General features: G+C 43.4%; 1 protein-coding gene across 1 annotated transcript; it reads left to right on the top strand.

The window, feature by feature from the left end:
• The first annotated feature begins 1,182 nt into the window (after positions 1-1,182).
• LOC144395138 (protein phosphatase 1 regulatory subunit 37-like) lies at positions 1,183-18,102 on the top strand. Its single transcript, XM_078098071.1, has 12 exons — positions 1,183-1,299; positions 5,706-5,751; positions 5,868-5,968; positions 7,995-8,114; positions 9,534-9,684; positions 9,807-9,962; positions 10,932-11,044; positions 12,846-12,987; positions 13,094-13,260; positions 14,005-15,739; positions 15,818-15,903; positions 16,194-18,102. Exons 1-11 carry the CDS (start codon positions 1,216-1,218, stop codon positions 15,892-15,894), a joined length of 2,892 nt encoding a protein of 963 aa, XP_077954197.1. The 5' UTR covers positions 1,183-1,215; the 3' UTR covers positions 15,895-15,903; positions 16,194-18,102.
• Positions 18,103-19,088: the final 986 nt, after the last annotated feature.

The following is a 19,088-nucleotide window of genomic DNA, read 5'->3' as shown; positions in this document are numbered from 1 at the left end:
TAAAGAGCTATGTGTGATATTGTGTTGTAAACAGGGGAAACTTCCCACAGGAAGTGTTTACACACACTTGCTCCATATCGACCCTGCACAATAACACTTTTCCAAGGACACAGTGTTCACTTGAACGAACACACTGTGCTGTGCAAATTTACAAGTGTGCCCTCCAACACATTGGCAGCAGAGGCATTTAGGTCATATCCGCAGTTATGTGTCACTTTTTGAGAGAAAAAACTTTTCATTCATTTGGTTGCACTTAATTTGAAACTATTTTCAAGATATGATGAGAACATCAGTTTACCATGAAACCTCTCACCGGGATCCGAACGTATGAATTGGTCCAATCCACTGAGTTTGAGTGGGCTGCTAAGTCTGGTCATGTGACACAAAACTGGTTTCTCGATTTGAAATAGTCAAATAAGCACAGAAACAGTAATTATAATAACACCGTAAAATGCAACAAACGACACAAGCAGTGCTATCGAAGTAGATTAAAATGACCAAGCAGCGTTACAGGCAGAAACATTGTTTTGTAGCGATTGGTTAGCAAAACGCGGGAGTTGATTGTTTGCATAAATTGATCTTTGGAAACCTCCGAGGCAAGTTATTTACATGCTTATTTAAGTATCTACCAGCTCCTGCTGAAACGTCCGCGTCTCAAAACAAGTAAAGGAAGTGTTGTGGCCGTTCTCATCATATTCATGTGGCACCGACTTGCCCTTTTTTAATTCGATCCCTCCCACGCACGCACAGCATTGCCTCCGACTCACTGCAGCATCGTCTCTGGTAGTATTTCTGGCCACGGTCCGTAGTTGGGACATTTCATTAAGACGGTGAATAACAGGGTTAGTCAGACAGAGGGCTGCTCATGTCGGGGGGGTTTTAAGCTAGCCTCTTTATCCCACAAGCAGGTTATTCCTTCTGCACTGCACTTGTGTAAACATATAGACGTACTTATTCAACCAGTCAAGTCTGTTCTGGCATCAGATGATGAATGTGAGTTAAACTAATGAACACTGCGGGAGATAAACGGGAGGTGGCTGAAAAGTGAAGCGGACAAATTGGGCACAACTCAAAATGCTGACTGCAACGCCAAGTGTGATTCACACATACTAGCACTATGTACACTACTGTTACAGTGGAAGCTTTAACAAAGCTAACTAACAAGCCCTGAATAACTTTCTTAATCTTCTCTGTTTTGCAGCCCAGAATGTGACGATGGAGGAGATCCTCTCTTCCTACAAACAAGCGTGTCAGAAACTCAACTGTAAACCCATACCCAAAGTACTCAAACAGATACAGGTAAGCTTCTTTTACTTTCTGCCTTGTTTTGTTTTGTTTGTGTACTATTGAGACAACAATAAAAATAAGACAGGTGAGGTTCAACACGGACAGTCAAACTAATAGTCTTCTTAAACTGATGGTCCATAAATCTTTTATGTACACAGGAAAAATAAATAAAGACAAGCTTTATTCAACACTGTAACACAAAACCATATTTTACAGACAGTGAACTTAAGCAGGTAACGTTATAACCTTGTGCCCATATCAACCAGGTGCTAAACCGTAACTTTAATACCTTTTCCCGTCCTTTTAACGTCTTTTTGTTTTCGTCTCGCTTCAAACTGCATACTTCTGTTTTTCTACATTCAAAATAAAAGCGCAACTGGACATGCACCCACTGCCGTAACAAAATGGCTATGATAAAATCCATGTAAAGGTAACAATCTATCAAAATACTCAAGTCTGAGAGGTCCTTTACAATGTCTGTCCATGGGGTCATTGAGGACTCTGCATGATGCACAGCGGTACGCCTCTGGTGACACTGTAGTATCCAGAAAGGTGGGGACTCGCCCTTTTCCAGCAGGGGTGGTTGTTACTCCCTACAGGCAGACAAGTATTTCATGTCTCTTTTTTTCCCTTGTCTTGCGGGCAGGCCAGCACAGTCATGTGTCTCCTAATCCCTCCGCATAAGCACTTCTTCAAATCCAGTGGGGGAAGCCTCATGGCTGTTTGTTTTTATGTAGGCTAGTTCTGCCGACCTTGTGCGTTTTGCATGTGAAATGGTGCATATGCTTTTGCAATTGTTCACATGTTTTTAATGTGGGGATTTATTTCACTGAATAGGAGACAATGAGGCACATAACTTACAAGGGCGCACCTATCAGGGTAGACGACACACACCTTTTAGAGTGGCAGTTAAATCCAAATGGTAGAGCGCAACCATTTGCCCCGTATGCGTAGACCTCAACGTTGCAGAAGCAAAGCCCTTCTTGGGAGTATCATAACAACCGTGGCCTCTTGCCCACTTCTACCAAAGCGCACGCTGCTTAGGTTGACTGAGGGGTGAGCATTCCATCCCTTTAGGAAGGAAAACTCTTATTTGGCTAGTGATAACTGAGCCATCAACTGGGTTAGAATGGAGGGCCTCCCACATGTTTCTAACAAAGGTGACTGGGCTAGTCCATTACGGCAGCAAGTCTGAACCAGCGTGGACCTCATTAGCACAACTTTACTTGACATCAGGGCAAACGCGTTCGATCCTTCCCTGAGGCTGTTTAAGGAGGCTTTGAAAGTAGCCTGCTGCAGAAACGCAGAGGGGGCAAGGTGAGGGAGGGAGGGACAGAGGGAGGGAGTTGTCCTCCACGGTGTTATAAACGTCATCTGTGACGAGACATTGAGGGCACCTCGCATTTGGCCTCAGAGCCTCTACAGCAGAGGCCACTAACTGGCAGACCGCGTTCCGGATCCAGACCTAAAGCTAAAACAGACGGTTGTTGGGGTAAAATAGACCTTAAAGTGGGTGCGCTGTTGGGCGGGAGTCCGTATTAACGCTTAAAGCCGGTACACATTAGGTATTTGTTATGTTTTCATAGTGAGCTGCAGCACACACTCATAAAACCTAGAAACAGCGTGTCTTCCCTGAGGCGTTGCACATTTGTATCTGTAGTTGTGTTTCCATTTCTGACTGATGATGTTGAAGTAAAGGGCGCCCCAGATGGAAACACGCATGTGAGTCAAGTGGCAAAAGAAATCCCCACACGCTCGGTCAGCTGAGAGAAAAAACCTTGGTCAACATCTCAGCTACTTGTGGAAATGCACATCAGTGTGCTAAGCTGCCGCTGTGAGCGTCATTGTGTCCTACAGTCTGGGTACATTTCCACTGGGGCAGACTTGGGGGCAGCTGTACTCAGTGAGTGTAGTGGGTTGTCCTTTAGCCGCAAGGTTGATGGTCTGATCCCAGGCTTCCACCCACTTCTCAAAGTGTCCAGACCAAGACACTAACCAAGAGTGTCCCCTGGTGCTTCATAGCAGCCCGCTGCTCTTAAATGCTTCGGGTCGGTTTAACGCTGATTTCAAACTAGATTAAGTGGGGGGTTTTTAGGGATAAGTTGGCCCACCTTCCCCTTCCCTCCATCACAGTGTGCTTTTTCATGGTGGTTCTTTTGCTCATGTCTGGCTTCTCTCCATCAGTCCCCTCTCATTTCTGCTTAGTCATCCTTGCAGTAACCGGCCACACAAACCAGCCAGTCAGACCAAATGGCTGACTAGTGAGAGGGAGGTTTGCAGGAGAGGAGATCCACCTTTTTGCATCCCCCCCCCTTGCCCATTTACTCTAAAAGCTTGCTTTATTAAGTCCAACTGCACTCTACACGTTGCAGCTCTCAGGAGGCCCTGCAAGTTATGTACATTTCTGGAAAGTTGTTTGTGTGTTTTTGTTTTATATGGGTGACTGCTTAGAAGCTGCCTGTTGAATGCTGGATCTGCAGGAGCTCCCGTCGGAGTCTTAAGACCAGGACAACTTGTTAGCCTTGTGTCACATTTTTGCTGCAGCAATTCCTTCAGGGTGCTCTCATGGTTCATCATATCTCTCAAAAGGCAGTTTTATTGTACTCGTAAATCTATGTGACTGATTTAATATTTTGGTGAGTACGTCAACACGCTTAGACTTTTCAACATACACACGCTGCACCGACACGCGCTTCTATTATGCAGTCGTAGTACAGATATTTGTTCAAATGAGGATGCAATTTAAAGGTCATGCAGATTGCATCCCATTTCAGAGATGACCAAATATGCAAACATACTCAAAGTATGTCAAAGGCAGACTGTACAGAGGCAGTTTGTTGAATGTGTTGTATGCAAAGCAGGGCTAACTTTTTGCGGAAATAGGTGCATTTATATTCTGACGTAGTTAGATAATAGGTTCAATGGCACATTGATGTCAGTCCAGAAAATATTAGATTCAAGCTTTTTCTTTGGCCATGCATTTTATAGCATACAGCCCAGAGATTTTGACTTGGCTAAAATGTAAGGTGACTGTGCTCTCATGCTTTTCCACCAATATGTCTATATGACTTTCATAATTTAAGTTTATTTATTGTCTTATGTCTGATGATTTTTATAAAACCTAGGTTGGTTTTGTGAAAACCCACTAGGCCAGATAGAACACCCTAATTAAAACAGGGCAAATACATATCATCGATACACAGGAATCAGGAAGAGAATCTGTAGCTCGATGTGGTCCTCCCACAGCACGGACACACACACACACACACACACACACCGATCCACCAACCTTTGTGTAGAGGCACGTTATGCGTCATGCACTATTTCGGGTTTTAGCCGCTCAGTCAGTGAGTTATTTACACTTATAGAGTCATTCTCTCTGGCAGCTGCCCGATATAGTGGTAAAGGAAGATGAATTCCTGTTAACATGTGTTAGTTACTTAGTTACATTTACACATTAAACACCACATAAGTGAAGAACATTAACCAGAAATTGTATTCAACCATATTTAATCAATTGCACTGAGAGAATACTGCTGAAAATCTCCTTTTTATGGTTTTTCATATTTTTTACCTAACATGAACCATTCGGTTGGTTTCACAGGATGATTATCATCATAATTACTACACTCTTATTCATATTGCAGTGTTAATGCACGAACCCTGCGTACAGCTAAATGCACATCAGTATGTTCAGATACATTGATGGGTAATGGCAGTGTAGCAAGAGGGCAGAGGGGATTGAGTTCATGCTGAATGGGCCGGGCAGCCAACGAGAGAGAGGGATTTGCTGGTACATAGTTTCGTGTTTGTGTGGGTTGACGGGTGTCAAGGGCAAGAGGTTAACTATCCACCTTTTGATCTTTGATTCTTTCACGTTAAGACTGGTTTGCGGGTAAAATGTCCCTCTTATATGCTCTTTTCATACTTAAGATATAAGCCCAATGAATGCATCTACTGAATGTTAATTATATCATCCTGTTGGAACCCACTTTCTTTTTACAGATAATAATTTAATGGTAACAGTAAGTCGCTTCTTGTGAGTATCCACAATGGAACAATGCATTTGAAAAATCTGCACTAGGAATGGCAGATCCCTTCTTTATATAATACTGTTACATCAGTTGCCATCATTAGGACCTGGGCAGTATTCACCTTCATTACGTCCCAACATCTCTAAATGGTACCAGATGGATATGTAGTAAGAACAGGCCAGAGGTGAATTAAGCAAATATGTCCTGCTGATGCTTTTCTTTTGCAACAGGATTTATCTTTGTTTAGACAAGAACTTCTTTTCACCAGTCGTAGTGTATTGAATGTCCTGTGTGATTTATGTTTCAACCTGTGAAAAGCTAAGTTTGATGCGATGGAGTAATACTCAACTCTTACTGACAGTTGTTTTTTTTGTGTGTGTCCAGGAACTGAAAGACCTGACTCAGCGAAATGAATGCTTCGATCTGAAAGGTAAGCAGCAAAACATCAGCATACCATAAATCCAGCTGGTGGGAATAAACACATACCAAGACTTTTTCCTAGTGGGAGATTTATTTTTTACAAATGCTATCGATGTATGTCTTCAGGTGAGAAGCTGGACTACAAAGCATGTGAGTCTCTGGAAGAGATTTTGAAGAGGGTCCAGTTTAAAGTCATAGACCTGGAGCAAACCAACCTGGACGAAGATGTAAGAAGATCTTGCTTTTTAAAAAAAAAAATCTGCTGCATATGTATCTAGCGTACTTCCATCAATAATTCATGCTCGTCACTCTTTCTCTCACTGTTGCACTCTGCCCACAGTCACACTCTGTTCACCCTGACTGTACTGACCGGATGTGGAGTGTTTGCTATGGGTTTTTTGATTACTCCAGATGTCCACTTGTGTAAATACCGTTTGGGCTGTAGACACGCACAGATTGTGGCAGTGTGGAGCAGAGGCGCGCGGCCTCCACCACTTCCTTTCACACAGAGTTCCAAAGACGCTGTGTAGCACAGACACAAGCTCTGCTTTTAGCCGGATTCACTTAAGATAAGATCCATAGAAGACACACGCAAAGCTCAGGCACGCGACACCACAGCGTCACGTATTTAAGAGCGATGCAGAGTGACGGACAGACTTGATTCGGCAAACATGGAACGCTGCCCCGGAAATGCGAAAGCTGAAGTTGAATGAGTCACCAAAGAGCCGCGTCTCGGTCGGAGACAAGTGCGTCGCCTTGGGCTGAGATGAAAGCGTTGAAAGGAGAGAAAGGAAAGTCGAGGACAGAACGGAGGTGGGTGGGATAGAAAATAAAAGGAATGGTGAGGTGAGAGTCTGGGAGTGAGAGACGCACAGTAGTATTGGTTGATTTGGCAGCGCTCCAGTGGTGCGGTCTTGTAAGGAATGACATGGGAAGATGAAAGGAGAAGAAACAGTCTTGGAGAGATGTCTTTGGAAGCATGGGGAGTAGACACGGGACTCCCCTTCCTCCACCCTGAGGATAAACACACTGGTGTATATACTCTATGATACGCTTGCTCGCTCTCTCACAAACACGCACACAATATCAGAAGCTATGCAGCTTGTGTTGTTATTTCTCAACCCCCCTTAGTGAAGGATGAACTTTAACGTTCACTCTTTCATTGTTATCTGCTTGCCGGATCCTGATGCTGCATAAATGAGCAAATTCAATTGTCTGTTGCTGCTGGTACCGTTTTTAACTTTTAACTGTTGCTGAGTAAAAGACACAGCTGATTTTTTTCTGATAACACGGTAATAAGTTGGAATACACTTTTTAATTTTCAGTCGAAAGATGAACCCTGCAGCTCTACTAAAATGAGGTTAAAACAATCTGATCACATGAGTGCACTTTGGCTGCATCACCTGATGTTTCCCTTTAGTCCTTCATCTGCTTCTTTACCAAACAGGGTTTACTCCGCTATTTTACACTGTTTCATTCCCATTATCTCCTCATCATAGCTGGAATTAAAACAACGTTATATCAACGTTTGATATTCATCCATCCAAGTGTTTTATTACAAAATCCTTTTTATTTTAAATATATCCAACTTTGGATGGTTTCACTGTTTCATGTGCACATTCATAAACTACATTTTGAGGTTTGGAATGTTTGTGAAAATAATGGGAAACTTCAGTGTATTTCAGAGAACAATCTGCACATCTGTTGATTTATTTGTAGTGAAATTCTACAGCAAAATGGACAACAGTCAATCGACAGAAAATGCATCGGCAACCATAATCAATTGATTGCCTTTGATTAATTTAAGTCATGTTATAGGCAAGTGCCAAACACCTGCTGTTCCCAGGTCAATATAAAATAATTAATTTCTTAATTTCTGATGTTAAAGATCAAATAAACAATGGAGAAAACAACCTGCTGATTAATCCAAAGTTTTAATAATAGTAATAATAATAATAATAATAACAATTTGGTATTTTGTCTAGAAGACAGGATCTCATGGTCACTACTTTGATGTTCACTTTATTGCTTTGTTTGAACACCTTAACCATGGCCGGTGTGTTTTTACCCCCCAACTGAGGCCCCTTTGAGCACCTCAGCAGGTTTCACCTATTCTGAGGACCTGTCATCGTGGCAACTACAACTGCTCCAGCTTGTATCCTGGAACATCTCTTTCAGCGTTTTGACGCCGTTTTTAAACCTGACTGATTTAAATCTGAAGTACTGTAACTGTTATGTTTCTCCTATTCTCAGGGTGCATCAGCTCTGTTTGACATGATTGAGTACTATGAGTCAGCCACGCATCTCAACATCTCCTTCAACAAGCACATTGGCACACGGGGATGGCAAGCAGCAGCTCACATGATGAGAAAGGTGAGAGATCAATCCCCGCCTACAGTGGCAAACATTGTCCGCACAGACAATGAAACCGGTGGGAACGGACTTCATTTATTCATAGATCAACAAAACACTCAGAAACAACAGCATATCATGTAAAAGTGAGTTGTTTTTTTTCTTTATTTGATAGACTTCGATTAGATTGTTCAACAGTGCTGCCGTAGTTTATTGGTGATACTATTAGACTAGGAAGGAGAATGCAGGGAGAAATCTGAGACAACGAATGAATGATGGCGGATTTTTCTTTCCTCGGCCAATAAAAGGAGCGATTGTAAAATAACAAAGGGGGGTCATGCACTGCATTGGTCTGGTTGTTTCTTTTCTTCAGGGATAAAGCTCTTCAGCCTTCACACCAAACTGAGTGCAACATTTCGCATTTTATGTTCTAGAATCTAAATACTCTTTGTGCCCAGGGGAGAAGATTGTTTTTTTTCACTATTTCTCTTTTCTCTGCACAAGCCGGTGCATCGTCTCTGCTCTTTCAGCCCGCGTGGACTTAAGAGGTCGGCCTTTCCTCTCCTGCCCTTCTTAAAGTCCTGCCCTTTACGGTGCTCTTTGACGTCAGTTATCCTTTACCGTGAAGAGTACAGTGCAACCGTTTTAGGTTTGAGATGATACATGCCAAACATATCCTACACAAAATGTAGTAAATGTCAGGCTACTACATTGTAGCGTCTGTGCTTTTTCCACCTTAGTTCATTGTGTGGCCACGTACCTGAGTAAGAACACTAATCCGTTTTCCAAACCGCAAACCACTCTGTTATTAATCTTGTGACCGATTTATTGTCAAGATTTGGTCCGTTTCCTTCTTACCTAGACGGAAAGCAACAAATAGTGACTGACGGTTACTAATGAAACAATAATTGTGTTTCTAAAACTATTGCTGTGTGCAAAGTGTATTTATCATCTGATCATTTTTTTGTAAAGATCCTTCCCTCGCATTAAAGCACCTTGTGTGGACTAAGGACACCAGCTTGTAGATGGTTTGTGTCGTAACACAGTGCTGTAAGATCTATGCATACTATGACAAGAGGGTCTCCTTGAATCTCTGAGGTGAGACTGGATGAAGCAAATGGAAACCAGTATTAAAGAGCCCTTTTCTAGGTAACACCGTGTGTACACATCTTTGTCATTCATATCGGCTCTTTTGAGGGTAATGTTTTATGAATGGCATCTGATGAAGCTCTCATCTGGTGTTCATCGGTTTACGACACCGCCTATTCACCGCTAACGAGAGGTTGTAGGATTAGGAATAAAGATCAAAGGAAAATATGTGTTTTTATATGTCTGTTAGCCAGATGTTGCAGGTTGCCTATTTGCTTCCTTAATAAGGACATAATGTCATAAACCTTATTAAAACAACTAACAAACTGTGTGTGTGTTGGTGTGTTTCAGACAAGCTCTCTGCAGTATCTGGATGCACGTAACACTCCTCTGCTGGACCACTCGGCTCCCTTTGTAGCTCGAGCTCTCAGGATCAGCGGCAGCCTGGCGGTGCTCCACCTAGAGAACGCCGGCCTGTCCGGCAGACCGCTCATGTTACTGGGTAAGACGGGCCGACTGGTTTCTCTTTTCAGTCTGCCTTCATTGTCTGAGAATCTGAGATTTTAATCCACGGAACATGACTTTTTTTTTTCTCTTTTCTTTCCAATGGATTTTTCTGCATAGCTACGGCTCTGAAGATGAACATGAACCTGCGGGAGTTGTACCTGGCAGACAACAAGCTCAACGGCCTGCAGGACTCGGCCCAACTTGGCAACTTGCTGAAGTTCAACTACAACATTCAGATCCTGGACCTGCGCAACAACCACATCCTGGACTCTGGTACACAGCAGGGATAGAGCACTGCAACAATTGTTTTATACTCTAGTTTAAACTGTATTGTAAATTACATTTGTTTATTTTTCACTTCCGTGCCACAAATTGATAAAATGGGTTAATTGATCGCAGTGGGGAAATTAGGTAATTGTTATCAAACTAATTGAAAATAACAGAATAAATAATTAAATACAGTACATCAAAAAATTACTAATCCTCAACATCAGCAAGTGTTTAAACAAAAATAATTCTGGCTCGCTGTTTAGAACAAACCAGCAAAGCAGCTTCATCTCATATATTAAAAATTAGAGACCGCGTTGAGGCTACTGGACAGATGTGTTGCGTTCATAGAGAGACCGCGATCATGGGTTTGATTATCTGTTCATTACATTCAATATGATAGTTGTTGGATATTTGGTTTCATTTAAATTCCGAATAAGATTACTGTTCAGGCTGGAAAGTAAACACAAGTATTGCATTTTCTATCTTGATTTGTTTTGCCATTAAGAGCAATTCATTTAGGTTTTACAGCATTAAATATCCCTGTTTAGAGGTCTGCATAACAGACTGGCTAAAAATATCTTCCGAATCCTGGTTTGTTGCTTTGCTTTCCAGTAGTTCACACAGTATATTTTACTTGTTACTTGGTGGTGAATAGATGCCCACACAATACAACACTCTGCATGGAACACTTCCAGATGCAAGAACATCAGATGTGGTGTTGTCATCATTGTGCTCTTGTAGAGTATCGCTGAGGCCCATCAAATGGGTCTTAGGTTATCCAAATATTCAGTTTTCCTGATGTTTAAAGTGAGTGAGATTCTTTTGCTAGGACAGATAAGGCACAGTAATTGCTGTTAATGCATCCGATCGCCTCAAATTAATCATTTTATTCAATGTTCATGATGCTTAGTTAAAATTGTGTCGAGTTGAATTGGATACAGATGTACAAACTCGGTCTGTTTGTCATCGCAGGTCTGGCCTACGTGTGCGACGGACTTAAAGAGCAGAGGAAAGGCCTGGTCACGTTGGTGCTGTGGAACAACCAGCTCACACACAACGGCATGGGCTTCCTTGCTGCTGCACTGGTACTGACACACACACACGCAAACACGTTAAGACAATAAATCTACTCACTCACAGGGCCTTGAAACCTCCTGGTGTTTGTGTGTTTAACAGGGTAGGCAGGGATAATGAAATGAAGCTCTGCTTTCATACCTCCTCTCCTCATATCTGTTCATGTTCGTCAGCCCAAACTAAGCTCACTTGTACTGACAATAGTTGCTCATTGTTAAAGACCTCAAATAAAAAAAAGGTTATATATTTGCATTTCATAAAAAAAATGAGTTATGTCGTGATAGATTAATGGGTTGTGTTGTTAGACATCATCACGTCTGATTTGACTGGACATTTGTGCAGTCGGGTCTCCCTTAGGTAACGGATGTGAGCTCTGGACTTTTCTGTGAGTCATCTTTTGTTTATCTTGGTTTGATTTCACAGCAGTCTGGCAGAGATAATCCACGCCGAAAGTCATTGGTTGAATGTCTGTTGTTGAGTGATTGCGTCATTCTCTTCTCACTCGTCGTTAGATCTATATTGTTTACATTTAGTCACCGCAGTACTGAGTCATTACAATCTCAGCCTTCTGACATACACTTTTATGCGGTTGTAGCGTTTTTTTAACTTTCATTTCAATGACCATAATAAATGTTCTAAACATAGCAAAAATACAATTAAGGGTTTGACTATAATACAGCACGTGAACCATAATTTTTGTTCACAATATTCACCTGTTTATTGATTCTGTCCTATAAATTAAATTATTTCTGATTACATTTTGCAAAGTGTTTTTCCCTTTCTAAGCAGTAAAATATTTGTAAAAGTTCCAAGATCCAAGATTAAGAGCATTTCAATCGCCGCTCAACATTCCATAGATAGCGGTTGCAACAGTGCAAACTATGGAGAGAGCGCTCACTTAGCTGACAGTTTTTACCTGAGGGACAACCAGAGGATCAGTGCTTCACTTCCCCAACGTAAGGAAGAAAGCAACTTATGTGAATTTTGCCTTGGAGTCACTGTATGAGACCATTGCGGAGCAGCGCCTGTGAGCTAACCAGTGAGGAACGCTCACAAACATGCAACAAAAGCACACGTAACCGACCCGGCCGGGTAAACAAAGCACGGAGTGTCTTTATTCTCTGGTTAGATAGACATTACTCCACTAAATCTTTACGTAGCACATTGTTTTCTGCTAATGATACTAATGTTCAGGATGATTAAATAAAGCTCCCTTAAACAACAACAACAGATGGATTTATTTATTGAACTTCTCAGAGTTTTATGACACAGGAGTCCTGTTATTTTTTAGGAACACATGATGGGTGTGCTTTTGGATTATGAATACTGTATTTTTCTTCCTGAAGAAATGCGTCTGATGGTTAGCCTTGTGGGATGATGCAGATGAGACAGAAATGCCATAAAAGCTATTATACTGCCATTTATACTGATAAAGAATACCCCATGACCATCCTATTCATAACCCCGGAGAGAAGCACACGGTACTTGGTCTTCACATTGCAGTTTGGCATGGGATCGGTAGTCAGGCGAACCGTTTGGCGGAGGGCGGAGGGCGGAGGGGGGGGGGGGTAGTCTGTTTCCTGGTCCGAGCGCCTCATGCCCACGTGTCTGGGCGGAACTTCCATGTGCGTGGGGAGAAATAAATATATATTTTATTCTTCTTTTTTGGGGGTGCGTCCCCCTGTCATAATGGTCGGGGAAACACTGTCATGACTTGCATAACAAATACCAGCTGTGAAAAGGTTTTGTGCATTCTATCATTGCTGAAGGAACTGTTGTACACATCTACGTCTCTGTTCGCTGTCCCCTCAGCCGTGCACCCAGAGCCTGGAGACCCTGAACCTCGGCCATAACTCTGTGGGTAATGAAGGGGTCCACAAGCTGAAGGACGGACTGATTACCAACCGCTCCGTGCTCAGACTGGGCCTCGCTTCCACCAAACTGTCCTGCGAAGGTGGGAATTAGTGCCCACCAGTTATCCCGGCGTGTTTTTTTTTTTTTTTGCTGTCTTGCTTTTGTTACTTTTTTTTACACTTGTTTTTTTTTAATCTGTCCTGTAGGAGCTGTGGCTGTTGCTGAATTCATTGCTGAGAGCCCCAGGCTGATACGTCTAGACCTTCGAGAGAATGAGATCAAGACGGGTGGACTGATGGCCCTGTCACTCGCCCTAAAAGTCAACACCTCTCTGCTGCGTCTCGACCTGGACCGGGAGCCCAAGAAGGAAACTGTAAGCATGGATCCAAGGCTTGGGAAGGGATTAGAAGAAGCAAAGGGAGCCATAATGCATGCATTTCTGTGCGCTTTACATTAGGTCTTTTTCTACCTTAATTACACTGAATGTGGAAAGTATAGAGGGATATTTGTTTCACAGCGAGTACTTCAACTGTCTATATATATTTAAGTATGGTGACCCCACTTGACATCAGTTTCTGCAGAGCAGATTAGTCGTGCTAACTAGATCCACAACACACCAACCTGCTGCAAATATCCAATAGAGCACAGGTGGTTGAAATACATCCCTGTAATGACTTTGCTTAGAACTACTGGGCATAGCTCATCTAAGCTATATTTAATCACATTTTTCTTTAACTACGTATCTAAGAACTGTCTTTTAAACGTGTGCCTTGAGTAGAAATAAATTGATTTTTTGCTGGAGCAACAGACTGGGTGAGAAAGTCAGGAAGTATTGAGATATGGACAAAAGCAACAATAATATTTTTGTTGGATTTGTTGACAATAACTGTAAATAGAATAGTAGTAGCCTCAGCCGCCAGCGTGGAGAATGGAGAATCCAACTTGGAAGTTGCAACTCTGCTGCACTCCAGCTCTTGTCAGTCATGCTACTTCCTAAGTCCGGCTGTCGTAACAAATGTTCTCCTGAGCCCAAAGGCCTTGGATTTATTTGTATTTATTTATATGTTCCCTTGGTGTTCTGCTGCATGTTTGAGATGTTTTTTTATTGTTTTTTAAGGTGAAGAGTTTTATTGAGACCCAGCGTGGTCTGCTGGCTGAGATCCAGAACGGCTGCAAGAGAAACTTCATACTGGCTAAAGAAAAGGAGGAAACAGAGCAGCAGATGAGGCAGTCGGCATCCATGGCCGAAATAGCCACAGAGGATGGCACCAGAGAAGAAGAGGAGGAGGAACCAATATCAAAAGAGGGCGGGGACAAAGAGGTGACAGAGGGAGAACAAAAAGGTAGAACAGGAAATGAAGAAGGGTCCAGCAGCCAGTCACGAGAGAGCACTGAGACGAACCTTCCTCAAATGATCCTGGAGTCCGACTCGGACACTGAGGATGAGGATGAGGAGGTGGTAACTAAGTCCGCTTCCTCGTCAAACCCCTCAACCCGGTTCAACCAGACTAATCCTCAACCCAACACAGCGGTGGCCCCGCCCCTCCTCAGTGCCTCGTGTATGCCCTCACCCGTCTCGGCCTCTCCCACGGGTGGGCCGTGTGCCATTTCCAGCATCACTGTCTCAGAATCTGCGGCTCCTCCGGGCACCCCGCCATCTCCTGGTCGATGTATATCTGTTTCTAGTCCAGGGAGGGGTCACAAGATCTTCATGGTAACTCGGGTTGAAAGCCCTCCTGAGCAGCAACAACAGCAGCAGCAGCTACACATCCAGGCAGGTGTACGTGCAGCTCCCAGCCGTGGGGAAGAGGCCTCAAAGAAGCCTGTAGACAGGAACACCCCCCCGACACAGCAGACACCGCCCTCGTCCAAAGCAGCTACACAAACACAAGTGACTCTAGGAGACGTGAAAGCGAGCTCACCTGCTCCGTCAATAGACTGCAAACTCCCAGAGCAGAGTCCTGTAGCCCACTTAGAGTCGGCACTAAATACCACGCGAGGGCCACCGTCTGCCAGTCGAGCCACGGAGGATGTGATCGCTAGCACTTTAGATCCAGAAGGGACAGATACGAGTCAACGAGCACCAGCCATGCCTTCAAATTCCTCGTCGGTGCAGGCTGCAGCATTTCAACTCACTGAGGAGGTAATAGAGGGCATTAAAAGCCCACAAATTGAGGCCACCGCTGTAGAAGTAAAGCAGAGAGAGGAGGAAGGAGATGACAGACAGGTGAGCACAGCAGAAGGGTCTAAACTATTGGATGATCTGAGTCCAACCCAGACTTGTGTCCCTGTGGTGCAAACGCAGCAGCAGCAGCTTTTACCATCTGCTCTGGAAAACCTACGGGATGAGCCAGCTTTTGCATCAGAGGATTCACAGAACCAAATGGAGGGAGAGAAAGAGGAGTCACTTCTACAGGGAGAACACGAAGGGCCGCTCGACTTGTCGGGAAATGAAAAACCTGGTTTAACAGAGACCGAGGCCTCCCAGTCGGACCAAGAGGAACTATGTCCAAAGCGGCAAGCCGAGGCAGACGAGATTGTCCTCTCTGCCCAGACTGATGAACAAGAGCTGTCTGTCCCTCAAGGTGGAGCCCAGGAGTTAAATCCTCATGCAGAGGAAGCCTCAAAGAGTCCAGAACTCGCCACGACAGAGTCCGTGTCCCCAGTCAGAGACAAGGCTTCACCTGATGAGAGCTCTGCAGACGAGGACGAGTTTGCTGATGCTCAGGAGGACGAGGACCAGGACCAGGAGATGGTCGCTTCAGCTCTCCCCAACGGCCTGAAGCCCGAGTTCTCCCTCCATCTTGTCGACGCGGAAAGCCCCAAGCCAGGCAGCTGTGTGATGGAGCACGGTGAGTGGCTGTGATCGCCCGGCTGCTTGTTAATCTCGAGTCCTGTTTGGTAATGTGCGCTATGTTTCATTTGTGCAGTGAGTGTCACCGGTGGACAAGACCTGGAGGAGCTGCTCCTAGAAGCCAGTTTGGAGGCGGGTAGAGAGACGCCATGAGGGTGTGAGGTAAACCTTGATCCATACGCATGTGCAATCAATCCCAACGAGTCACCAGTCAAGGCGGCGTCATCACACTAATACTAATAAAGTTTTTGCACTTCAACATCATAATCTCATGTAGTGACTTAATGCTGGACAAGTATGCACACAGTGATGTAAATGGTTTTATAAGAAAAAGTGTACCAGTCATGGGTGGTTAAGTCTGCCAATGTTTAGCTGGGTATTTGCATGAAAAGTGTTCTCAGAGGCGATAGAACCATAAATAAATGACTTAATGCAGCTCTTTCCTTCCACAGAGACGGTGAGGACAAGAGAAAACACCACAGTCTGTCTGGCTCTACTACGTGACTCGTTGCCCTACAATGTTTATGTTTTTTCTTTGACTTTACCACCAACACAACCTTTCCTCAAAGGACAGAAGACCTGGTGTGACGGTTTAAGCTCTCTGAAAATTTAAGCAAATTATGGAAAGACAAAAGGACAGATCCAACTCCTGGAGCGTTGCTAAGGAGCCCTCCACACCCACATTACATTGACCACTGAAACACATACATACATAAATGCACATTATGAGGAAGCGAAATGAAATCTTTACACAGCCGCCCGCAAGTGAGAAAGAAGAGAGCGAAGGATGAAACACTAACCAAAGACAGAACACAGACCTTTTCCTCTCGTTGCTCTCGTGTAGATTTCCACTGTAGTTGGGGAAATATCCTGCAATATACCTTTTTTCTTCTTCTTCTTCTCTTTATAAAGTACATACACAGACATAACAAGTGATGACCAGAAACACAGACTTGATGACACAGTGGACCCTGCTGAGCAGACCTGCTGGCTTTAAACACTAGCTCCGGAGGTGGAAGTTGGCCAATGTCAAAGGCTTTTATATGTGAGGAAGCCGAAGATGTTATCGTGTCTGTTTAAATGTCAATGTGTCGTGTCTCTCCCCACTCCCGACAATTTCTCCCCTCAGGGGCGGTAAAAGAGAAGCTCTTAAGGGACCTCTGCCAAAGTGACCTCCCACTCTCTGTTTCCTCATCCTCTGCTCACTTTGGCCCCTCAGGAATCAGTGTCTCCCTCCAGTCTGATCTCCTCAGATCAGATGTGGAGGAGCCCTAACTGTCTCTACCTGCCTTTGGAAAGTGGCGGTCGGTAATTTGGCTCCGAGCTGAAAAATGACAGAACTTCTGCAAATGTCGGAAAGCAAGATGGCCGCTGAGTTATTTACATCTTTTTTTCTTTTCTTTTTTCCTCAATTCTCTGAAACGTTCAGACACTATTATTGCTTTGTTCGACCAGTCATTGTTGTGCTTAACTCTTCCAAGGATGGCAGCTTGGTGCTTGTCGTCATCTCGTCCCTCTTCCTGTCTTCCACTAGTACTTTATAGCTTCACCGCTGCAGCGCATCATTCATGTTGCCTTCAAAACTCACCACTTTTGGATTCGGTCATTTTTCTGTTGAGCTACTTTGAGAAATTAGTCATTTTCTATTTATTTCATAGCGTCATGAGCCTTGTCTGATCTAGTTTTCGCATTTTCTTCTTCACCTCCATCCTCATTTTACTTTTCTTTTCCATTTTTGCGGGTTGCTTTTTAAAGATTGCCCCCACTTTGATGTATATTTCAAATTTAAACTAGAGCAAATATTTTGTTTTTTTTGTTGAGGGGGGGGGGGGGCAGTGTAATCTTTGTTGGAAGGAAAGGTGAATATGATTGGATGGTTGACCACGGTAGCCGTTGGGGTTCAGTAACAAAAGCAAACAGCAGTAGAAATATACATTGATTAGAACCCGGCTGTGTGAGGCTTTGGCCATATGGGGGCGCTGGGGGGCGCGTTGTTTTCCCACAGCGGATACAGAAGTCAAGGATGCCACACTGCAGGAGACGATGTCGGCACTCAAATCCAACTCCTGTCTTGAATGTTCCAGAGCAAAATGTACATGACTTGTCAACTTCATGTATGTTTGCACAGAGATGCTTTGAATTATTCCCTGAACGGTGGATCGGTGGTTTGTTTGTTTTTCTTAAGTGGAGCATCCGACCTTCCGGCTCCGCTCCACCCAACAGGTTCTCCCACTGTTAATGCTTTCAATTTTAGAACATTTTAAATGATAATTTGTTAACTTAATTGAAAAACTTCTGGTAATCACAAGGATATGTATGGCGAAATTTGTTCCTCTCAAATAAATGCATGTAATGACTAAATGATACGACTGGATGTTTTAATGTCTGTACTCTGCCGGTGGGAAAATGTGAGCATAGATCAAGTTTGGATACAGCTGGTCCCCTCTGCTTAATGTCTTGTGGAGTCAATATATAACTTCACTCAAAACAGTTGTAGTAATTTGATGCACTGTTCAAGAGTACTGTCCAGTACCCGGTTTTATTTTTCACTTTCTGTTAATCGGTAACAAAAGTACAGACCATTACATGTGCTTTGATTCAGTCCGGAGACTTGCCGGAGAGTCCGCTGTCTGTAGTGTAATTTTAGTATATTATTATTTGTATTATTAGTCTCAAGTTGGATGTTCAGTGGAGCTTTAAGAAACTAAGTTTTGCGGTCATAATTGCAACTGTCGAATACATTTTCCCAGTTTCCTATTCGGTCCCATGTTTTATTATTCATGTATCTGTTCTTGAATGTTGTATCTGATGTAAAATCCTTCCTGTAAAACACAGAAATATTTTTGATGACTCCAATATAATCCAATCTATTGTAAGCTGGGTGCGATAAACCGGGCCATCGGATACAACCGTACAAGTTGTTTGCATTTAAAGCGACAAAACCTTAAATAAAACCTTAGTAAAATCACGTGGCAGCAACAAACACTTAAATCAGAAACCTGCCCTTCCTTTTTATCTGGATCTGTTGTCGCAGAGGCCAGTGACATAAAGAATCAAAGAGGAACGACACACACACACAGAAACCTCCCTTTGATTATGCTACTAAATCAAAATCTGCTTATCCATAAAAACCTCTAATCTTCTGTGTCTTGCAATAATTTGGACTCTATATGTCTTTTAAGCCTTTTGAAAATATTCCATCAAAAACAATGAGCTCTCACTCCCTGATGTCTCCTGCCGTGATGGGGTGTGGTGATGGCGGGACTTTGAGCCCTGCTCTGTATGTGAAGAATTCCAGACTGCACTAATCCACTCCCACCCAGCGCCGCGTCAATAATACAGAAGGT

The sequence above is a fragment of the Gasterosteus aculeatus genome, unplaced genomic scaffold, assembly GCF_964276395.1.
Source record: "Gasterosteus aculeatus unplaced genomic scaffold, fGasAcu3.hap1.1 HAP1_SCAFFOLD_87, whole genome shotgun sequence".
Lineage (NCBI taxonomy): Eukaryota > Metazoa > Chordata > Actinopteri > Perciformes > Gasterosteidae > Gasterosteus > Gasterosteus aculeatus.
Note: the sequence above shows the minus strand (reverse complement) of the source record. Positions and strands in the feature narration are given on the sequence as shown.